The sequence below is a fragment of the Nerophis lumbriciformis genome, linkage group LG34, assembly GCF_033978685.3.
Source record: "Nerophis lumbriciformis linkage group LG34, RoL_Nlum_v2.1, whole genome shotgun sequence".
In the NCBI taxonomy this organism is placed as follows: domain Eukaryota; kingdom Metazoa; phylum Chordata; class Actinopteri; order Syngnathiformes; family Syngnathidae; genus Nerophis; species Nerophis lumbriciformis.
In genome coordinates, this window is record NC_084581.2 from 10,379,332 (window position 1) to 10,404,398 (window position 25,067).

Here is a 25,067-nt window from a genome sequence, read left to right on the forward strand (position 1 = left end):
CTTATGTTTGAACATGGTGTTTGTTATTGACAACCTGTGACGAGCACAAAAGTCCAATAACAAAACACCACTCGGGTTCAGATCCGGGCGGCCATTCTTCCCAATCACGCCTCTCCAGGTTTCACTGTCGTTGCCAACATGAGCGTTGAAGTCCCCCAGTAGAACGAGGAAATCACCCGGGGGAGCACTCTCCAATACTCCCTCGAGTGAATCCAAAAAGGGTGGGTACTCTGAGCTGCCGTTTGGCGCATAAGCGCAAACAACAGTCAAGACCCGTCCCCCCCATCCGAAGGCGGAGGGAGGCTACCCTCTCGTCCACTGGGTTGAACTCCAACGTGCAGGCTTTGAGCCGGGGGGGCAACAAGAATTGCCATCCCAGCCCGTCGCCTCTCACTGCCGGCAACGACAGAGTGGAAGAGAGTCCAGCCCCTCTCAAGAGAACTGGTTCCAGAGCCCTTGCTGTGCGCCGAAGTGAGTCCGACTATATCTAGCTGGAACTTCTCCACCTCACGCACTAGCTCAAGCTCCTTCCCCCCCAGCGAGGTGACGTTCCACGTCCCAAGAGCTAGCTTATGTAGCCGAAAATCGGACCGCCAAGTGCCCTGCCTTCGGCTGCCGCCCAGCTCACACTGCGCCCGAACCTCTATGGCCCCTGCTATGGGTGGTGAGCCGAATGAAGGGGGGACCCACGTTGCCTCTTCGGGCTGTGCCCGGCTGGGCCCCATGGGGACCGGCCCTACCACCAGGCGCTCGCCATCGTGCCCCACCTTCGGGCCTGGCTCCAGAGGGGGGCCCCGGTGACCCGCGTCCGGGCGAGGGAAATCTGGGTTCTTTGTTCGTGTTCTTCATAGAGGTCTTCGAGTTGGGAAATTGTGTTAGATGTAAATATAAACGGAATACAATGATTTGCAAATCATTTTCAACCCATATTCAGTTGAATATGCTACAGAGATAACATATTTGATGTTCAAACTGATAAACATTTTTTTGTTGCAAATAATCATTAACTTTAGAATTTGACAAAGAAGTTGGGAAAGGTGGCAAAAAAAACTGATAAAGTTGAGGAATGCTCATCAAACACTTATTTGGAACATCCCACAGGTGTACAGGCTACTTGGGAACAGGTGGGTGCCATGATTGGGTATAAAAACAGCTTCCCAAAAAATGCTCAGTCTTTCACAAGAAAGGATGGGGCGAGGTACACCCCTTTGTCCACAACTGCGTGAGCAAATAGTCAAACAGATTAAAAACAACGTTTTTCAAAGTGCAATTGCAAGAAATTTAGGGATTTCAACATCTACGGTCCATAATATCATCAAAAGGTTCAGAGAATCTGGAGAAATCACTCCCCGTAAGCGGCATAGCCGGAAACCAACATTGAATGACCGTGACCTTCGATCCTTCAGACGGCACTGTATCAAAAACCGACATCAATCTTTAAAGGATATCACCACATGGGCTCAGGAACACTTCAGAAAACCACTGTCACTAGGGATGTCCCGATCCAGGTTTTTGCACTTCCAATCCGATACCGATATTGTTTTTGCACTTCCGATCCGATACCGATACTGACCGATACTGGCCTATCCGAGCATGTATTAAAGTTTAAAGTTATTTACTTAGTTGTCAGAATCATGTTGAAAAGGGTTTTAGAACTCTTGATAACAACTAGCCAGCTGAATTAGGGGAGTTTGAATAATACACAATGGTTGGTAACAAGAAATTGACCTGTTTATTCAAGGATAAACACAAAATAGACAAAATTATACATGACAAACAGAAATGGCATCATTGAAACTAGGGCTGGGCGATATGGCCTTTTTTTTAATATTGCGATATTTTAAGGCCATATTGCGATACACGATATCTCGATATTTTGCCTCAGCCTTGAATGAACACTTGATGCATATAATCACATCAGTATGATGATTCTATGTGTTTTGATTGATTGATTGAGACTTTTATTAGTAGGTTGCACAGTGAAGTACATATTCCGTACAATTGACCACTAAATGGTAACACCCGAATAAGTTTTTCAACTTGTTTAAGTCGGGGTCCACTTAAATTGATTCATGATACAGATATATACTATCAGATATATACTATCATCATAATACAGTCATCACACAAGATAATCACATTGAATTATTTACATTATTTATAATCCAGGGTGTGGAGGGGGGCGCCTGATGTAAGTGTCAAAAAGACAGCCAAAAGAGTTTGATATGAGAATAAATCTAAAGTTAAAATATAGCATACTTGCCAACCTTGAGACCTCTAATTTCGGGGGGGGGGGGGGGGGGGGGTTAAGATATATATATATAAGAAATACTTGATTTTCAGTGAATTCTAGCTATATATATATATATATATACCGTATTTTCCGCACCATAAGGCGCCCTGGGTTAAAAGCCGCGCCTTCAATGAACGGCATATTTCAAAACTTTGTCCACCTATAAGCCGCCCGGTGTTGTAAGCCGCATCTAACTGCGCTAAAGGAATGCCAAAAAAAACAGTCAGATAGGTCAGTCAAACTTTAATAATATATTAAAAACCAGCGTTCTAACAACTCTGTTCACTCCAAAAATGTACGCAAATGTGCAATCACAAACATAGTAAAATTCAAAATAGTGCAGAGCAATAGCAACATAATGTTGCTCGAACGTTAATGTCACAACACACAAAATAAACATAACGCTCACTTTCTGAAGTTATTCTTCATTCATAAATCCCTCGAATTATTCTCCTTCGTTGTCCGAATTGAAAAGTTGGGCGAATGTGGGATCCAAAATGTCGTCTGGCGCTGTCTCCCTGCCTCCCTGTCTTGGTGAACGTCACGTGTGTTCGCCTTCTGTCATCCACTGTTCCCACGCAGTTAGCAGTCTAGCTTCGAATGCCCTGTTGACACCAATATCTAGCGGCTGGAGGTCTTTTGTCAATCCACCCGGAATGACGGCGAGTATTGAATTAAGCGCATAAGCGTGTCTCTTAATGTGATGTTATGAGCTAGCAAATATAACAACTACACTACCCAGCATGCAACGATAGTGACGAGCATGCACGGTAGCCCTGAGAAGCGTTGTTGTATGCTGGGAGTTAGAATGTGGTTATGAGCACGCTGTGAGTAAACGTTGAGAACTCAGTTAACACGCCTCGTCTGCATTATTTATAATTAGACAGACAACACACTTAATAGGAGCCATTTTGGGGTCTTTACATAAACACACAAATGGAAATGAAACGTCACATATCCCAGCATGCACCGCGCGCTTCTTCTACGGGGAAAAAAGATGGCGGCTGTTTACCGAAGTTGCGAGACCGAAACTTTATGAAAATGAATCATAATATTTATCCATATATAAAGCGCACCGGGTTATAAGGCGCACTGTCAGCTTTTGAGAAAATTTGTGGTTTTTAGGTGCGCCTTATAGTGCGGAAAATACGGTATATAAAAGAAATACTTGAATTTCAGTGTTCATTTATTTACACATATACACACACATAACTCATTTACTCATTGTTGAGTTAAGGGTTGAATTGTCCATCCTTGTTCTATTCTCTGTCACTATTTCAGAACACACACTACGGATGCCGATATTTGCCAAAAATTGCGTATCGGCAAGGCATGGGAAAATGCCGATACAGATCCAGTTTAAAAAAAACTCCGGTCCGTGTTTTCCAACGCACCTATTTAAATAATACATTCCACTTTTCTGCTGCTCCGTAATTTCCGTTCCGCATTTTCCAGCACACCTTCAACACATCCACAATTCTCACGCAGTTGCTTTTAGCTGCTGGCATTACACGACAGGCTCTTCTCACTCTTTCTTGTGTCTCCCTCTCACAGACAGCGAGCGCACCTTCTTACACACGTCACATACTGTCACGTCAAACGTCACATACTGTCACGTCAAACGTCACATACTGTCACGTCATACGTCACATACGTATACGTCCTCTCCCAGCAGAGAGCGAGGTAGCGGCATGGCTAACGTTAGCTGTGATGCTAGCGCAGCCGCTAAGGTGCGCGCCTGCTCAAGCGTCCTCTGCGCACGGCAAATCTATGCCACGCACAAAATCTAATAGAAAAATAAGCGCAGAACAATTTTCGACACACGGACACGACAGAGACAACAGTTTTCGTCATCATTGTTCAAATATTGTGACGTCTGTCGAGACGCTTATCTCCATTCGGTGCCACACGTCCAGACTCCACCCCATCAAAATGGCAAAAATGTCCACATCAACACCGTATGAAAAAATTAGTGATTTTTTTTTGTTGTGATTTCCTTCTCTGCATGAAAGTTTAAAAGTAGCATATATTAATGCAGTATGAAGAAGAATGTTTTAATGTAGACATGCAAGCCTTGAAAGAACATTTTGAAAATTAAGACTACATTTCCTGCAAACGGGTGCATTTCTACCCTATATTTTAATTTTAGATTTATTCTCATATCAAACTCTTTTGGCTGTCTTTTTGACACTTACATCAGGCGCCCCCCTCCACACCCTGGATTATAAATAATGTAAATAATTCAATGTGATTATCTTGTGTGATGACTGTATTATGATGATAGTATATATCTGTATCATGAATCAATTAAAGTGGACCCCGCCTTAAACAAGTTGAAAAACGTATTCAGGTGTTACCATTTAGTGGTCAATTGTACGGAATATGTACTTCACTGTGCAACCTACTAATAAAAGTCTCAATCAATCAATCAAAACACATAGAATCATCATACTGCTGTGATTATAGGCATCAAGTGTTCATTCAAGGCTAAGGCAAAATATCGAGATATATATTGTGTATCGCAATATGGCCTTAAAATATTGCAATATTAAAAAAGGCCATATCGCCCAGCCCTAGTTCAATGATGCCATTTCTGTTTGTCATGTATAATTTTGTCTATTTTGTGTTTATCCTTGAATAAACAGGTCAGTTTCTTGTTACCAACCATTGTGTATTATTCAAACTCCCCTAATTCAGCTGGCTATCAAGAGTACTAAAACCCTTTTCAACATGATTCTGACAACTAAGTAGGCTAAATAACTTTAAACTTTAATACATGCTCGGATAGGCCAGTATCGGTCAGTGTCGGTATCGGTCAGTATCGGTATCGGATCGGAAATGCAAAAACAATATCGGTATCGGATCGGAAGTGCAAAAACCTGGATCGGGACATCCCTAACACACACATTATACAAATATACATTACAAAATCAATAAGAAAACGGGAGCTCTAATTTGGGAGTCTGAATTAGGATCAGAAGTTCCTATATAAAAATTGCGCACTCACGTCGCCTTTTTGTATTGATTACTGCAGCTGTGCACTGGATTCATTCACAAATACAAACTACAACTCACAAACACTTTAGAGTTAGGCTCCACCATCAGAATGTGTACTTAAACTTATAAAGATCACATGGATATTATTCAGTGAGTTGATTCACCAAAACTAACCTGTTATACAGGAGGAAAAAGCACACAGGACGTTTCAATTGTTCACAGACTGGTCGCTTTCATCAGAATGACAAGACACTTCCGGTCTGCAGGTGATAGCATTCAATTGGGAAGAAACGCCCTACTGCCCCCTACCGACCAATGTGAATACTGATAAATGTGTAATGACAGCTCCAAAAACGAATTCAAACCACAAAATAAAATAAATAAAGCAACACAAAAATGTGACACATTATGGGTGGGTCACATATGCATGTACAGTAGATGGCAGTATTGTCCTGTTTAAAAGTTGCTGTTGCTGTTTACGGCAGATGAACTGCTTTACGGTAGACGAAAACTTGACTGCTGTTGTGTGTTGTTACCGCGCTGGGAGGACGTTAATGAAACTGCCTAACAATAAACCCACATAAGAAACCAAGAACTCGCCCTCGATCATTAGCTGTTTATATTGTGGGAAAGCGGATGTGTAAACAGGCTGTCAACACGTCACTCAGGTCCGCATGGAGCTGGAGGGGGCGTGGCCTCCAGCTCCGCCTGAATTTCGGGAGAAAATTTGTCCCGGGAGGTTTTCGGGAGAGGCGCTGAATTTCGTGAGTCTCCCGGAAAATCCGGGAGGGTTGGCAAGTATGAAATATAGGGTAGAAATGCACCCATTTGCAGGAAATGTAGTCTTGATTTTCAAAATTTTCTTTCAAGGCTTGCATGTCTACATTAAAACATTCTTCTTCATACTGCATTAATATATGCTACTTTTAAACTTCCATGCAGAGAAGGAAATCACAACTAAAAAAATCACAAATTTTTTCATACGGTGTTGATGTGGAAATTTTTGCCTCTGCATTTTGATGGTGTGGGCGTGTGGCACCGAATGGAGATAAGCGTCTCGACAGACGTTACAATATTTGAACAATGATGACGAAAACTGTTTTCTCTGTCGTGTCCGTGTGTCGAAAATTGTTATGCGCTTATTTTTTTATTTGATTTTGTGCGTGGCATATAATTGCTATGTGCAGAGGACGCAATTGCACAAGCGCGCACCTTAGAGAGAATGTTGGTCGCACGGCTGCGCTAGCATCACAGCTAACGGTAGCCATGCTGCTACCTCTCTGCTGGGAGAGGACGTATACGTATGTGACGTATGACGTGACAGTATGTGACGTATGACGTGACAGTATGTGACGTGTGTAAGAAGGTGCGCTTGCTGTCTGTGAGAGGAAGACACAGAAAAGAGTGAGAAGAGCCTGTCGTGTAATGCCAGCACCTAAAAGCAACTGCGTGAGAATCCACAGACCTGTGGATGTGTTGAAGGTGTGCTGGAAAATGTGGAACGGAAATTAAGGAGCAGCAGAAAAGTGGAATGTATTATTTAAATAGGTGCGTTGGAAAACACGGACCGGAGGTTTTTTTTAAACTGGATCTGGATCGGCTTTTTCCCATGCCTTGCCGATACGCATTTTTTGGCAAATATCGGCGGCCGATCCGATCCAAATATCGGATCGGGACATCATTAACTGTCACTAAATACAGTTCGTCGCTACATCTGTAAGTGCAAGTTAAAGCTCTACTATGCAAAGCGAAAGCCATTTATCAACAACATCCAGAAACGCTGCCGGCTTCTCTGGGCCCGAGATCATCTAAGATGGACTGATGCAAAGTGGAAAAGTGTTCTGTGGTCTGACGAGTCCACATTTCAAATTGTATTTGGACCAAAGGGGAAGCGAACCATCCAGACTGTTATCGACGCAAAGTTCAAAAGCCAGCATCTGTGATGGTATGGGGGTGCATTAGTGCCCAAGACATGGGTAACTTACACATCTATGAAGGCACCATTAATGCTGAAAGGTACATACAGGTTTTGGAACGACTTATGCTGCCATCGAAGCGCCGTCTTTTTCATGGACGCCCCTGCTTATTTCAGCAAGACAATGCCAAGCCACATTCAGCACGTGTTACAACAGCGTGGCTTCGTAAAAAAAAAAAAGAGTGCAGGTACTTTCCTGGCCCGCCTGCAGTCCAGACCTGTCTCCCATCGAAAATGTGTGGCGCATTATGAAGCCTAAAATGCGACAGTGAAGACCCCGGACTGTTGAACGACTGAAACTCTACATAAAACAAGAATGGGAAAGAATTCCACTTTCAAAGCTTCAACAATTAGTTTCCTCAGTTCCCAATCGTTTATTGAGTGTTGTTAAAAGAAAAGGTGATGTAACACAGTGGTGAACATGCCCTTTCCCAACTACTTTGGCACGTGTTGCAGTCATGAAATTCTAAGTTAATTATTATTTGCAAAAAATAAAATAAAGTTTATGAGTTTGAACATCAAATATCTTGTCTTTGTAGTGCATTCAATTGAATATGGGTTGAAAATTATTTGCAAATCATTGTACTCCGTTTATATTTACATCTAACACAATTTCCCAACTCATATGGAAACGGGGTTTGTAATTTAGTGGGAAGAGTGTTCTACACGGGCTTCACGGTGGAAGAGGGGTTAGTGCATCTGCCTCACAATACGAAGGTCCTGAGTAGTCTTGGGTTCAATCCCGGGCTCGGGATCTTTCTGTGTGGAGTTTGCATGTCCTCCCCGTGACTGCGTGGGTTCCCTCCGGGTACTCCGGCTTCCTCCCACTTCCAAAGACATGCACCTGGGGATAAGTTGATTGGCAACACTAAATTGGCCCTAGTGTGTGGATGTGAGTGTGAATGTTGTCTGTCTATCTGTGTTGGCCCTGCGATGAGGTGGCGACTTGTCCAGGGTGTACCCCGCCTTCCGCCCGATTGTAGCTGAGATAGGCTCCAGCGCCCCCCGCGACCCCAAAGGGAATAAGCGGTAGAAAATGGATGGATGGATGGAGTGTTCTACACTCTCGCTCCGTTAGAGGAAAGGTGAACTGTCCAAAAACTATTCTGAACTTAGGAACCACACAGTCCCCACTGACTGAGGATCTGGTGTTAGATCTGTGAGAGCCTTGACTTTTGACGGCCATTTAATGCGCTTGAAAGAAATACATGTATTATCATTATGCATTACGATTACATTGTAGCTTAATTTAGTCTCAAATTATGCTGACAATAATATTGATCTGAAATAATTTGTGGGACAATATATCCATCCATTTTCTACCACTTGTCCCTCTCAGTGTTGAGGGACAAGTGGGCATCAGAAAAATGTATTAGAGCAAGGCCTATACTGTAGCTACAGGAAACTATTTCATAACCTCAAGAAATGTTTACATCCTCTATATGCTTTGCTGTGATGTTAAGGGATTACTATAATACACAGTGATGTATTTTATGGACCAACTCAGGCCTGGCTTGGTGCAACATCCATCCATCCATCCATTTTCTACCGCTTGTCCCTTTCGGGGGCGCAGGGGGTGCTGGAGCCTATATCAGCTGCATTCGGGCGAAAGGAGGGGTACACCCTGGACAAGTCGCCACCTCATCGTCACAAACACAGATAGACAGACAACATTCACACTAGGGCTGGGCGATATGGCCTTTTATTAATATCTCGATATTTTTAGGCCATGTCACGATACACAATATATATCTCGATATTTTGCCTTAGCCTTGAATGAACACTTGATGCATATAATCCCAGCAGTATGATGATTATGTGTCTACATTAAAACATTCTTGTTCGTACTGCATTAATATATGCTCATTTTAAACTTTCATGGAGAGAGGGAAATTACAACTAAGTCAATTTACCAAAACTGTGTTTATTAAACAGTTATTAAGCAGTGGCACGGACATATTAAGTAGCGTAACGCACGTTGTGTAAACAATGCATTGTTTACTCAAAATGCCGAACATTTGAGGCATTTAAGAAACTCCGCCCTGACAGCTCCGCAAAAGAGGACACGTCCGGTGAAAAGAGGACGTATGGTCAGTCTATCCTAGCCGTTAGCTGATAGCATGCCGCTAACGGGCTACGATAGACTGACCATACGTCCTATTTTCACCGGACATGTCCTCTTTTGCGGAGCTGTCAGGGCAGAGTTTTTTAAATGCCTCAAATGTCCGGCATTTTGAGTTAGGGTTGCGTGTATTTTCAATGTACGTTCAGGGTTAAAAACAAAACAAATTGTGCGCGCAGCAGCATTCGTGAGGGAGGGGCAGAGACAGAGAGCGCGAGAGAGTTATGATAAACGCACATGCGTCGCCAGGCTCTGCTTTTTATCCATAGATTTATCAGATTTAATTTTTTATTATCTATAGCAGGGGTGTCAAAAGTGTGCCCCGGAGGCCATTTGCGGCCCACAGCTAATGTTTTAAAGGCCCACGGCACATTCTAAAAATACTATTAAAATAAACAAAAACATAACAAAAGTGAAATATAAAAAGCTTAAAGGTTAAATGTAATGTAGAAAAAGTTGCAATGTTGACTAATAAAACAAAGTTTTTTTTCTTCTTTCAAACGGTCATTGCTCAAAACATAATATTGAATCAAAATCAATGTTATTATGAATTATTGACCTATCCAAGGTTCCGATTACTTCACATAGAAAATATTCCACTAAGAAAAATATTTTTGGTGGAAGATTTTGCAAATTTGGTAAATAAATAACCCAAAAATGTATATTTTGTTGTTTTCTTACTGTACTGAAAATTAACCGAACCGTGACCTCCAAACCGAGCTACGTACCGAACCAACATTTTTGAGTACCATTACACCCCTACTGTTCAACATATTCCCGCTTGAAGCCAAACCACCGCCAGACGATGGACCCCGTGCTGTTTTTCTTGGGAATTCATTATTCTTCCTCCATTTGTTACCAGATTCGCACCTTCTTTCTCGTGTATTACCACTCGCACCGCACCGCTAGCATCACAGCTAACGTTACCCATGCCGCTACCTCTCTGCTCCGCGAGGGCGTATGACGTTGCACGCGCGACAGTATGTGACATATGTAAGAAGGTGCGCTTGTTTTATGTCTCTGTGAGAAGCAGAGACAAGAAAGAGTGAGAGAAACGCCTGTAGTGTAATGCCTGCAGCTAAAAGCAACTGCGTGAGAACGTATACTCGAATATCACGATAGTCATTTTCTATATCGCACAGAGACAAAGCCGCGTTATAGCGAGTATATTCGATATATCGAGTATATTCGATATATTGCCCAGCCCTAATTCACACTCACATTCACACACTATGGCCAATTTAGTGTTGCCAAACAACCTATCCCCAGGTGCAGGTTTTTGTAGGTACAACATTTCTAAACAAATTGACACTTTTTGAAATAAGTTACAGTAGTTTGCAACACTTTGAAATGATGAACAAACCTCGGGAAATGAAGCATTTATAATAAATCGTGCACCACCCAAACTCTAACGTACTAAAACTTGGTCTCCTTTTGAGAAATGTTTACAGTCTGAGACAAAGGACATCAGTCAGCTTGCATAATGCATGGTTTGTAAAAGGTAGAAATGTGTGATTTTATGGTAATTGAATGCAACCCACAGGTAGCATTTCCAGCGCAATGCTACCTGCAAAGTAGCACAAAAACGGCCACAACAGACTTACCACTCGGAAAGACACAAATAACAGAGGAAAAAAGAAGAGACTGAGGGCAGCAAGAAAAGAAGAGACTGTGGAGTACATAGTGGTCGGTAATGGTAGTACCTGAAGTGCCCCTTGTGGCTGTGATCAGTGCGATATGATTTGACAGTAGACACTGCTTTGACACCATTGCTATGATATCCACGTCATCACATTTGATGTTTTAGAAAAAACACTTTGCTGTGATGTTAAGGAATTGCTATAATACACTGTGATGTATTTTATGGATCAACTCAGGCCTGGCTTGGTATAGAATTTCCTACAGGCTTCGTACACCAATGGCGTAGTGGGTAGAGCAACAGTGCCAGAAACCTGAGGGTTGCAGGTTCGCTCCCCGCCTCTTACCATCCAAAAATCGCTGCCGTTGTGTCCTTGGGCGGGACACTTCACCCTTTGCCCCCGGTGCCACTCACACCGGTGAATTGAATGATGAATGATAGGTGGTGGTCAGAGGGGCCGTTGGCGCAAATTGCAGCCACGCTTCCGTCAGTCTACCCCAGGGCAGCTGTGGCTATGAAAGTAGCTTACCACCACTAGGTGTGAATGAATGATGGGTTCTACATGTAAAGCGACTTTGGGTACTTAGAAAAGCGCTATATAAATCCCAGGTATTATTATTATCATTATTACACACCTTTTCCATGGCCAAATTCAAGCACTTTTGAAGGACTTTCAAGATAAATGTTCTGTTTTTTCCAGTATTCTTCAAAAGGCGAAAAACAGAGTGAATTAATCCATAGCCTTGTTGTTTGAGGTCACGTAATGCTGTCTGTAGGAAAAATACGGAAAATCTGCTAAAACCTCAGCCTAACGTTGAACCAGCAGTTATCATTAACTGAATGGGGCATAACAAAATGAAGCAGTGTTTCTGTAGAGTATTCAATGTCATTGGTGTTTGCAAATGTTGTTTACTTGTTTGTTTGTATCATCATCATTCATGCATACATCATTCCTTACAAGAAATAACATTAATTGGGGCGACAGAGAGCCGACATGACAACAACCTAATATAAGGGCTAGTGCAAAGCCAACAGATCAAGGATGTAGCTTTCATTTTTAAGGAAACTTATTTTGGGGTTTTTCTCCATTTTATAATTAGCCTATTGAGTCAGACTGCTGAGAAATATGATGAACATTTCCAAGCATTTACAAGCACTTCACCCAAAATTCAAGCATGTTTCAAACCTTGAAAACACAACATTAAAATCAAAGCATTTTCAAGGTATTTAAGCACCCGTACGAACCCTGTTCCTGACAAATTGACACTTTGTGAATTAAGTTACAGTAGTTTGCAACACTTTGAACTTATGAACAACCCTCGGCAAATGAAGCTTTTATAATGAATCGTGCACCAACAAAACTCGAAAGTTCTAAAACTTGGTCTCCTTTTGAGAAATGTTTACAGTCTGAGACAAAGGACGCCAGTCAGCTTGCATAATGCACGGTTTGTAAAGTGCAGAAATGTGTGATTTTTTGGTAAAAGCGTGTGTTAAAAAGATGAACGTACAGAATTAACGCCTAAAGTTCCCCAAGTTCAGACTTGCTTTAATACCGGACAAGAGCCAGCCAACTGTTGTGATCCCTTCCCCCACAACAAGCTAGCAGTTGGGCTAGCGTTAGCGCCCGCGCTTTAGCGTAATCTAATGAGGATCAAACTGTTTAAAATCTCCCCGGTGGTGATCAATTTCAGCGGTACAAACCTCTCTGTCGAACTCCGGGACAAGTTACTGTTAGGAGGTAAAGCGGGAGGACACATGTGAAGCGAAGTCTCCCGGTACAAGTGGCAAACACAAAGGGAACTCAACTCGAGCCTAGCCACAAGCTAATGTCGCCTAGCACCAGTTTAAACGCTCTGAAATACGATCAAGAGTAAATGACAGGCGTTCAAATGGCTCCGTTCAAGTGTTGCGTGACATATGACCGTGGTCCGGTGGGTGCCAAGCCCGGCACCGGTATCTTTTCGCCGGGTAACAATGCCTCAGTAGGGGTACCTATCCTCCAGGCCACACGGCGAGCCAGCTCACCCGGCAAGAGAAAAGAGGAAACCGGCTTACATGATCGTCTGAGTGGTGCTCGTTCCTCGACGACGAACGGGTCCTGGAGGAGATGAAGGGACCGACGCCCGGCCGCGAGCTGTTCCGTGTGTTCACCATGGTTATTCCTGTTAAAAAAGCTCCCAAACCGGCTCCAAGCACTGGATCATAGAGAGCAGCATAAAGCCGCCATTTTTCTCTCTCTCCCTCAATGTGTGTGTGTGTGCGTGTGTTTGTGTGTGTGTGTCTTCAAGATGATGTCAAATCAAAAGCAAGTTTCTTAGTTCCTAAATGAATAAGCAATGACATTTTCTTTCAAGAAACTATTTTATATTCTGGAAATAGATAGTAGGTGAAATAAGACATACAAAAAATGTCATGACATCGCCTCAAAGCGCTGTACAACTGCTGCGTTCGAGTGAGCTGGGAACTCGCATATTTCAGACCAAAGATGAGGAAAAAGTGCGTTTTGAAGTCGAGTCAAGTTTGTTCTAAAAATATGGTCTCACTAATACCCAACTTCTATCTTACAAAAACTTGCAACATAGGTCAGAATCAATCGTAAGATGGGGTATCAAATTGCGCTGCCTCGCCCCATCAGACATGGTGCACCGCAAAGACCACTGGAGTTAATGTGAGTGTTGAAATTGTGTTTTTGTTTTGTTTTGTCTATGTATGGTGCAATCTTATTTGTGCAATATCTATTATTTATTGCTCATTTTTTGTTTTTTTCGTTGTGTTTACTTGAGTAGTGCTTCGTGGACCCCGACGTAAACAAGTTGAAAAACTTATTCGGGTGTTACCATTTAGTGGTCAATTGTACGGAATATGTACTGAACTGTGCAATCTACTAATAAAAGTTTCAATCAATCTATGTAGAAATAGCGCCAGAGAAGTATTTCCTTCTGGTTTCTTAATTCTTAGATGAGTAAGCAATGACATTTTCTTTCAAGAAACTATTTTTGATTCTGGAAATAGATAGTAGGTGAAATAAGACGTGCAAAAATGTCATGACATCGCCTCAATGCACTGTTCAATTGCTGCGTTCGAGTGAGCTGGGAATTCGCAAATTTCAGACCGACGATGAGACAAGTGCATTTTGAAGTCAAGTCAAGTTTGTTCTGGAGATCGTCTTAAAATATGTTGTGTAAAACAGTGGCGTCACTAATACCCAACTTCTATATTACAAAAACATTTAACATAGGTCAGAATCAATCATAAGATGGTGTCTGAGAGCACATTGGTATCAAATTGCGCTGCCTCGCCCCTTGTGTGTGGAGCACCGCAAAGGCCACTGGGGTTAATGTGGGTGTTGAAATTGTGTTTTTGTTTTGTTTTGTCTATGTATGGTGCAATCAATATCTATTTATTGCAAATTTTTTGTTTTTTCTGTTGCGTTTTACTTGAGTAGTTGTATGTAGAAATAACGCCACTAAAGTCTTTCCCTCTGGTTTTCATGTGGTTTTACCTTATTTTTTGTACTTTTTGAATCTACACTGCAACCTCAGGATTTCCCCATTGTGGGGATGAATACAGTTTATCCTATCCTATGGGCACACACAAATCACACACATTTGTTAACACGTGTCTGGAAAAGTATATTTTACAATAGATGGTTTTACAATAGAAAACCATTCTCCAATTCTCCAATCTTTATAAGGTGGTCAGAATACTGAAAAAAAAAGTATTTTATTTTTTTAAGTAGTTATGTGTCCCCAACAGTGGACCGAGTAACGCAATACAATTGTGAAACTGAACCTTGTTGGCAAAGAGTCCCAAAGAATTAGTTTAACATCCACATGACTACTGACTGCATCACTTGTGTTTTGTTTTCCTTTGCTGTGCTTATCCCTTCTCGGAAACTCAAAATAATGTTTCGCATTACATGCACATCATGATCTGCAACACCACATGCATAATCTTTGTCCTCCATCTATGGAAGGGCAATTCAACTAAAATGTTCTTAGGGGCCACATTTTCAGAAAGCTAAGGACCCGGGTGACACACTTTAACCTTCACTATTATTCTTATTTTGAGAACATGCATCTTATGTGGACATTTGTTTTTTGTCTATTTTTTACTAGTTACAATTTTTTGAAGAAAATAGCCTTGCTATGCAAATACAAATGTCAATGCAAGGCTCACAGTAGCCTGTGTTCACACTAGTCAAAGTTCCTATTTACAACATGAGCACTCTAGTGTATTTAGGAATTTTCTGCAAAAATGTTTGTCTCCCAAGTTACAGTATGTACTGAACTTGGGGGCTGGTATGGTGTCAGTCCCAGGCTAGATTTGTCCCCCTAGCTGCCAGTTAAATAACCTTGTCATCGAGATTTAGAGCTGCTTATGATCTGCTTGTGCCCCGGCCCCCGAGTAATCAACCCTTCATCAAAGAGCAGTTCGAAGTCAAGGAACGTCAGTGGGCTCTTCCCCAGAACTTGGTAAGTCACTCTTATACTGAAGCCCTGATTTGGTGGTTGCTAATGTCATAAAAAGTAAAAAACTGCACAAACCGTGCATTTCCCAATGAAGGAGGCCATCCTTTAGAACAGTGGTCCCCAACCTTTTTGTAGCTGAGGACCGGTCAACGCTTGAAAATGTTTCCCATGGACCGGGGGATGGGGGGTATGGTATATGTATATATATATATATATATATATATATATATATATATATATATATATATATATTTTTTTTTTTTTTTTTTTTCATTTATCTTTTTATCATAAAGAAATACAATCATATGTGCTTACGGACTGTATCCCTGCAGACTGTATTGATCTATATTGATATATAATGTAGGAACCACAAATATTAATAACAGAAAGAAACAACCCTTTTGTGCGAATGAGTGTGAATGAGTGTAAATGGGGGAGGGAGTTTTTTTTGGGTTGGTGCACTAATTGTAAGTGTATCTTTTGTTTTTTATGTTGATTTAATAAAAAATAAAAAATAAATTATTGGTTGGGGACCACTGCTTTAGAACAGGGGTGGGCTAACGTTTTGGCTCAGGGGCCACATTGGCTTTTGAAATTTGACAGACGGGCTGGGCGAACACATGATGCATTTCAAAGCAGATCATATATGTTGGAACTAAGAGTAGATTTTCCAAACATGGGCTATACATCTATTTTTAACAATATCATATCAGAACCTCAAAGAAACACAAAAATGGTATTAGAGGGTAAACACTTACCTTCTCTTTCAGTGGGAGCAGTGTTGTTGATCACCCTTTTTTGCCAATGTGTCGAAGTCTAGTATCAGTTTTGTTGTGGCAATTCTCAAAACAGATCTTTGCCTAATTTTGTTCTGTTTGGCGGGCCAGATTAAAAAGACCAACAGGCCGGACTTTGCCCATCCCCGCTTTAGAAAGTCAACATTCGGTCAACCAAGTCCATGTTGGTGATGTAAGGTCAAGATTTATTTCATGGTACCGAGAGGTCAAATAGTTGTGCAGACAGTAATAATTGAGCATCAAGGCAGAATGAAACAAACATACACAAATCATATAAAACATGAAAACATTGTCCTTAGCAATTACCAATGGACTTAACACCTTAAAACATGTCTTTCTTGGACCATCTTCTGCATGTGTCCTGAGGTTCAATGCCATAGGCTTGCTGTCCAACCACCTAATGACAGCAAGTTCAGGAAGGCTTTTTATGATTATCTCTGATGTCCATCTTCCATTTTTCCTTTAGAACCCTGTTACTCGTGAGTGTTCCTGTCCTCGTCAGCCTTTTGTCATTGGGATGTCATGAAGAATGTTCATTGTAAAGAACCAAAGAATAAGTGTGGGGAACGACTATGCCAAATGAGGATCAGCTTGTTATCCAATTCCTTTTCCTCCTGTAATTCTAACAATAGAACTACCAAAGCAGTGCCATTTGGCACTTTTACCTTCCATGCCCAAGTTGGTGCCAAATGGTGTGTGTGAACAGCCCAGCTTGTCACCAGAGTAGGCAGTGCATGTCCATGCACTAAATGAGTCCGATTTCTCAAATAGTTTGGCTCTAAATAAGCCTCCTATAACCCATGAAAATACCTTAATCCTGGTTTATGCAATTGGAAACCAGCTCTCTCAAGGTGGTACATGTGTGCGGCCAGAGAAGACCATTCGTGTCAAGCTTGCGCCTGTCTCTATACGTGGGATACAACCCGGAAGCAGATACCATACAATAAAAACATGTCAACAATTGTAATGAAGAGGATACTGTTTATTTGCTTCACAAATTAAAAGAACAGAACATTTTGAAGTGCATCGATGGTAAAGAAAAATAAACATTATTTAAGAAGGTAGCTAAGGAAATGTAAAATGCCGGCTTAATTTGGACTCCTGAACAAAATACGAATGAGATGAAAGATACTGAAGCAGGTATACTAAAGGCGAATAATAAAGTGTACACAAGCCTCTTCACACTGCAATTGTGCAAGCCAAACTGATTAACTTTCCGCATAACTGGCATGATAGTCCAGAACAATGTATAGCAACCTTCATCTGGAACAGTGTCAGTTGGGGCACGGATTTAAAACTCCTCCCATCAATCCACAGAGCCTATTGAATATACTCTGAGACATTCAAAAGTTGGCCCTGCGATGAGGTGGCGACTTGTCCAGGGTGTACCCCGCCTTCCGCCCGATTGTAGCTGAGATAGGCTCCAGCGCCCCCCGCGACCCCAAAGGGAATAAGCGGTAGGAAATAGATGGATGGACATTCAAAAGTTTTGTTTCTGTGATTCTGTCTGAAAATTCCTTAAAAAAACTCTTACACCAGTCTTTTTTTGCATCCAACCTGCATCCGCTCGATACGACAGCGTGTTGCAGTTCCTGTCAATATCCAGCAACTTCGCACAGCTATTGAAGAGGAGTGGACCAACATTCCACAGGCCACAATTAACAACCTGATCAACTCTATGTGAAGAAGATGTGTTGCACTGTGTGAGGCAAATAGTGGTCACACCAGATAGTGAATGCTTTTCTGACCCCCCCCAGACAATAAAGCAAAACTGCACATTTCAGAGTGGCCTTTTATTGTGGGCAGCCTAAGGCACACCTGTGCAACAATCATGCTGTTTAATCAGCATCTTGATATGCCACACCTGTGAGGTGGGATGGGTTATCTTGGCAAAGAAGAAATGCTCACTAACACAGCTTTAGACAGATTTGTGAACAATATTTGAGAGGAATAGATATTTTGTGTGTAAAACTCAAAGTTTTACATAATTGAGTATATTCATGAAAAATGGGAGCAAAAACAAAAGTGTTGTGTTTATATTTTTGTCAATATACTTTTCCTCTTCCCATAAAATGTACTTGTAATGTTGGATGTCATTTTTCATAATGAAAAAGATCAAGGTACACCTCTTCACCCAAGGGCATAGCACCAAATTCTGGACCCCAGAACTAAACTAAACTAAATTAATAATGAATATTTTTCTTAAGTAGACTGCCAATAAAATTAAAATGCAAATGAAAATACAGCTTTACCACTTTAGTCATAATGTTTGCGCTCAAAAAAGTTATGCAGTTAGCTCCAGTCTTTTTCTGTTTGTTCATTGTTTACTGCCACAGGGCAGCACGGTGGAACAAGGGGTGAGTCTGTGTGCTTCACAATACCAAGGTCCTGAGTTCAATCCCTGGGCTCTGTGTTTTTCTGTGTGGAATTTGCATGTTCTCCCTGTGACTGGGTGGGTTCTCTCCGGGTACTCCGGCTTCCTCCCACCTCCAAAAACATGCACCTGGGGATAGGTTGATTGGCAACACTAAATGGTCCTGAGTGTGTGAATGTGAGTGTGAATGTTGTCTGTCTATCTGTGTTGGCCCTGCGATGAGCTGGTGACTTGTCCAGGGTGTACCCCGCCTTCCGCCCAAGTACAGCTGGGATGGGCTCCAGCACCCCCGCCACCCAAAAAGGGACAAGCGGTAGAAAATGGATGAATGGATGGATTACTGCAGCAAGTGCTGTAAAAGTGTATTACAACTGAGTGCCATACGGACTCCAACAGAGGAACACATATTTTTCTGGCATCCCTCTAAGGGCTTTGCCAGGGTCCATTCTTGGGCTTCGAGCGCCTCCAAGAGGGCCATCAAAAAGATCTGTTCCTCAGCTGGGGTCTGTGGGGGCCGCAGCGTTACTCAGTTGTAACAAACTTTTACACCACTCGTGGCAGTAATGACAATCTCAAAGAAACAGAAAAAGTCTGGAACTAAAAAGTCAGAGAGGTTTCTTAAGCACAAAAATTATGACTAAACTGGGGAAGATGTATTTTCATTTGCACTTCAACTTTACTGACAGTTTATTCAAAAAACATATATATTATTATTGATTTACTTAGAGTGTGTTCATTTTAGCACTGCATAATTGTATGTAAATGTATTTTTCATCAGTTATTTATCATTCCCTTCTTCTACAGTATATTTACGGTAATTAGTATTTATTTTTAGGTTTTTATTTCTTGGGTTTATCCTGTTAAACTGTAAGTAGGTTAGATATAGTTATTGAATATGATTAAAATCAAGAATAAGAATTCTACAAACCCCGTTTCCATATGAGTTGGGAAATTGTGTTAGATGTAAATATAAACGGAATACAATGATTTGCAAATCCTTTTCAACCCATATTCAATTGAATGCACTACAAAGACAAGATATTTGATGTTCAAACTCATAAACTTTTTTTTTTGTTGCAAATAATAATTAACTTAGAATTTCATGGCTGCAACACGTGCCAAAGTAGTTGGGAAAGGGCATGTTCACCACTGTGTTACATGGCCTTTCCTTTTAACAACACTCAGTAAACGTTTGGGAAATGAGGAGACACATTTTTTAAGCTTCTCAGGTGGAATTATTTCCCATTCTTGCTTGATGTACAGCTTAAGTTGTTCAACAGTCCGGGGGTCTCCGTTGTGGTATTTTAGGCTTCATAATGCGCCACACATTTTCAATGGGAGACAGGTCTGGACTACATGCAGGCCAGTCTAGTACCCGCACTCTTTTACTATGAAGCCACGTTGATGTAACACGTGGCTTGCCATTGTCTTGCTGAAATAAGCAGGGGCGTCCATGGTAACGTTGCTTGGATGGCAATATATGTTGCTCCAAAACTTGTATGTACCTTTCAGCATTAATGGCGCCTTCACAGATGTGTAAGTTACCCATGTCTTGGGCACTAATACACCCCCATACCATCACAGATGCTGGCTTTTCAACTTTGCGCCTATAACAATCCGGATGGTTCTTTTCCTCTTTGGTCCGTAGGACACGACGTCCACAGTTTCCAAAAACAATTTGAAATGTGGACTCGTCAGACCACAGAACTCTTTTCCACTTTGTATCAGTCCATCTTAGATGAGCTCGGGCCTAGCGAAGCCGACGGCGTTTCTGGGTGTTGTTGATAAACGGATTTCGCTTTGCATAGGAGAGTTTTAACTTGCACTTACAGATGTAGCGACCAACTGTAGTTACTGACAGTGGGTTTCTGAAGTGATCCTGAGCCCATGTGGTGATATCCTTTACACACTGATGTCGCTTGTTGATGCAGTACAGCCTGAGGGATCGAAGGTCACGGGCTTAGCTGCTTACGTGCAGTGATTTCTCCAGATTCTCTGAACCCTTTGATGATATTACGGACCGTAGATGGTGAAATCCCTAAATTCCTTGCAATAGCTGGTTGAGAAAGGTTTTTCTTAAACTGTTCAACAACTTGCTCACGCATTTGTTGACAAAGTGGTGACCCTCGCCCCATCCTTGTTTGTGAATGACTGAGCATTTCATGGAATCTACTTTTATACCCAATCATGGCACCCACCTGTACCCAATTTGCCTGTTCACCCGTGGGATGTTCCAAATAAGTGTTTGATGAGCATTCCTCAACTTTATCAGTATTTATTGCCATCTTTCCCAACGTCTTTGTCATGTGTTGCTGGCTTAAATTCTAAAGTTAATGATTATTTGCAAAAAAAAAAAAAGTTTATCAGTTTGAACATCAAATATGTTGTCTTTGTAGCATATTCAACTGAATATGGGTTGAAAAGGATTTGCAAATCATTGTATTCCGGTTATATTTACATCTAACACAATTTCCCAACTCATATGGAAACGGGGTTTGTAATTTAGTGTTAGTATTTGAGTGGGACCCGGGTAGCCTCTGTAGAGGAAAAGTTGGGGCCCAGGTCAAGAACACCTGATCTAGGACATATCGAGATAAACCCCCTACTGCCATGACAATACATATTTTGTTGAAGGATACAAATGTAATATTAAGTGGCCATAATATTAATTTAAATAATCATATAATCCGCCATTATTCACTTAAATATGATTCTAAATCTGTCAAATATTACTTTACTTCAGAGTGCAAAGTAAAAATTAGATGACACATGTAATCTCAATTAAACAATACTGTATAACACATTACAATATTGTTATTATGACTGTATTACCATGAGTGCATCTCCTAAAGGGTTAAGTGTCCCCTGTCTTTAAAAAAAAACAACAACAACTTGTGATGCCTCTGTTTCTAACTTTAATCAGGCTTCTTTGAACACATCACATTTATGGGCTATGAGACATAAAAGGGAACACGTTCTCCATAACCTTCTCCTCTGCTGGCACAAATAGATGTACTATATTTTTACTTTTCTTGTATCACCCCACTATTGCTCCAAAATGCCGGTGCTGTGTGTAAATGCTAAAAAAGTGAGCTTTGATGATGTTATGACGTCTGTGTTGAGTGACGCTGCCCAGGTGAAAAGGACCAGGCTCGTTGCGACAGTAGGAGTCAATTTACGTCGCTGCGTGACGTCAGAGCTGCTGCCACAAACGAGTACGGTAGATGCAGATGTGTGTGTCCGCGTAGCAGCCGAGCAAAATTAGAGCTGGTAAATTAGCTTTATCTTACATATTAGCTTGCAAATCATGTTGTTTAAAAAATGTCTGTTTAAATGTTGATGTCGAAGTTGATTCTGTTTCGTGACTCATGTACATTATTAATGATAGCCTTCATAAATAGCACGTCTTTTAAAAAAATCAACTTCAAGTGGGTAATTAGCTGTTAAAAACACGAAGGTATAAACAAAAACGTCATGACGAGATTGGACCTGGTAAAGTCAAGGGTACCCTTTTTATTTGTTTATTGTGATATATATGTCCCTGAAATGACAGTTTGTCTTATGTCACTTATTTTCAGATGGACAACACAAGTCGACATGATACACAATGACGTGGAGAATGATGACAATTGGTAAGGAAATCACAATTTTACATATGCTATGTCATGGTTAAATGGTTAAAATATTGGCTAATTTCGATTATGCATAGTTATAATATGGTACATCATATCATATATGACCTGGTCAGTGGCCTTGTGGTTAGTTCAAACTCCGGCCGAGTCATACCAAAGACTATAAAAATGGGACCCGTCACCTCCCTGCTTGGAACTCAGCATCAAGGGTTGGAATTGGGGGTTAAATCACCAAAATGATTCCCGGGCGTGGCCACCGCTGCTGCTCATTTCTCCCCTCACCTCCCAGGGGTGAACGAGGGGATGGGTCAAATGCAGAGGTTAATTTCACCACACCTAGTGTGTGTGTGACAGTCATTGGTACTTTTAATTTGACTTTAATATTTCCAGTTTCTCATTACAACATGTCCGAAAAGGAAGAGTTTATTTAATCCTCCCCTTTTTTAATTTGTTAACAATTTCTAACACAATCACCTCCATTTTGGCAAGACAGGCCACAAACTGCATGTTTTGACATGACAAGGAAAAATAGACAATTTAGTGTTGTGTGTGTGTGTCTTAAAAGGGTTGCGAGCGATGATGATGAAGAGGAGGCTCCGATGAGATGTAGTTTCTCAGTAGAAGACCTCCTGGACGAGGTGGAGAAGATCTGTTACGATGCCTCAGGGACGTCTAAGGTCAGACCACAAGGCTATTCGCTTGTATTTTGCCCCACAGGATGACATCTAGTCATACTGAAAACAAAAACAAATCCATATTATGAGATGAAGTCGACAAATGAGATGCAGACTCTAAAGGAGGGGAGTCTGAAATGCAGGCCAGTGTTTTATTTTTTTATAGGCCACTGACACATTGTACAAATAAAATTAAACCAAAATAGATTGGAGAAATAGACAAAAAAAGGCACAAAGGCTCAACATAAGTAGTCTAATCTGTAATGTTGATTTTAATAATTTATAACGTTTAGTACACACAATGGTTTTAGCTCTTTTATGAAAGAAAAAAAACAGTTCTCACTTTACTACAGGTAGACCATTTTATTTTGTAATATTATGATTTAATTATTGTAAAATATGTATTATTTTTCCCTCTTAAAATCACAATTTTATTCGCTTATAATAGGTCTGGTCAATCTGCGACTCCCGAGACGAATGTGGCTCTTTGCCAGGTTCCATGTGGCTCTTATGAATAGACATTGAGGTTTGATAAATAACTGCAAGAGGCTGAGTTTTTTGTTTTTCTTCTCGCTGTTACCAGCATTTGAGTGACAGACATGTTCGACAATCAGAATTGTTGAGCCTCGCGTTTGTTTATCTCTCGCTTCAAACAGAGAGAAAGATGTCTCACTCTGTGTATCGCTCTCAGCATCTGAGCATGTTTATTTACCAGTAGAATTAACTGAATGCAGTGAGCCCTCTTTTTACTCATTCACAATCTTTATCTTGGTGGTAGGAGCGCGGGGCGCCAGTTTTACACACAGGAAGCACAGACAGCCTCCCTAATTGGGACTCGCCAGTATCGTGCTGCAAAGTAACAAAAATGAGGAGGAAAAAAATATGAATTTAAAGCCAAATGTCCCGTCGTGGTAATATTTTAGCTTCAAATTGGATGGGCAATTTTTACTAATTAATACGGGCGAACGAACAAGAATGCGATGATCACGTGATGGCAACAGACAGACAACCCAATCTTGTTTTTCCAACTGGGGAATAAAATAAACTTTAAGATGTTCAATATTTATTTAAGTTAAATTTTTGCTTACAGAAATGAGAGTCCATTTTATGTTTTTGTTTATTTTGGATAACTAAAAGTTATTTACCTTCTAATTACATTACAATAGTAGATATTCCTACAGTCAGGAGAAATAAAAGTGTATATACTTTTAAATGGTTACTTTCATTATTGTATATTACAATCACATTATATTATAATTACTGTAAAGTTTCGTTTTTTTTTTCCAGTTTAAGAGCAATATGTAGACAAAAGCTTTGAGTCTGCATAAAGCTGAATATTTTTTAAAGTTAATTATTGCATATCGTTCTAATGTGTGGCACCTTGAGACAAGAATATGTTGATTGAAAGTCTAAAAATAACATGTCTTCCTTGATTCCTTATTTTTGCACTTTTATGCATCGTTATGTTTCAAATATAAATATCGCAAATGCATTTACAATCGCAACTTTGGAGAGCAATGGCAGGGAAAAATGCACAGCAAAACGAAAATATGACGACGAACACAGAATGTTTTTGACTGGGTGAGAGAGTTTATATTTTTTGTTGAACGTAATAGCAAGCCATTTTGCCATACATGTCAGGCATCATTAGCGCATTTAAAAGCTTCAAATCTTCAGCGCCTTGGACTTGGTTGAACTGGAAGTTTGTCTGAGTCAGCACGCACACAATGTTCATTGTTGAAAATGACTGGCCTGTGGTCTTACTGTATGTAGTAGTAACATTTTGACATGTTGGAGTGTGAGATTTACAGTATGTATATTATGTAACACATTTTTCAGTGTTGCCCTTACTTTTTTAACGTACAATAGATTTGTAGTACCGGTATTTGTTGTGGAAAAATGTGAATTGTGGAGGCAACCATAAAAAGCCCCAAAACGCCTATTTTTAAAACCTTAAACCCAATAATATACCTCACCCACAGTTATTCAACACATTTTAAATTAAGAAAAAATTATAAGCATACATTATATGGTTTAGTACTTTAAAACATGCTGTTACACAACATCAATACTCGTCAAAGCATCAGCAAAC

General features: G+C 40.8%; 2 protein-coding genes across 6 annotated transcripts in view; one reads left to right on the forward strand and one right to left on the reverse strand.

The window, feature by feature from the left end:
* Positions 1-13,454, reverse strand: part of atad2b (ATPase family AAA domain containing 2B) — a 126,596-nt gene extending 113,142 nt beyond the window's left edge. For 2 of the 3 annotated variants that reach the window (XM_061929419.1, XM_061929417.1), the window contains exon 1: positions 13,082-13,454. In XM_061929419.1, coding sequence (XP_061785403.1) covers positions 13,082-13,180 — 99 coding nt within the window. In that variant the 5' untranslated portion in view covers positions 13,181-13,454. Of the gene's footprint in view, positions 1-12,727; positions 12,849-13,081 lie in introns of those variants that run through there. The other variant, XM_061929420.1, reaches the window with a different exon arrangement.
* An 8,384-nt stretch (positions 13,455-21,838) lies between these two features.
* The window catches only part of ubxn2a (UBX domain protein 2A), a 28,081-nt gene continuing 24,852 nt past the window's right edge, over positions 21,839-25,067 (forward strand). For all 3 annotated transcript variants that reach the window (XM_061929436.1, XM_061929437.1, XM_061929435.1), the window contains exons 1-3: positions 21,839-21,939; positions 22,248-22,301; positions 22,867-22,978. In XM_061929436.1, the coding sequence (XP_061785420.1) occupies positions 22,267-22,301; positions 22,867-22,978 (147 nt within the window). In that variant the 5' untranslated portion in view covers positions 21,839-21,939; positions 22,248-22,266. The remainder of the gene's footprint in view (positions 21,940-22,247; positions 22,302-22,866; positions 22,979-25,067) is intronic.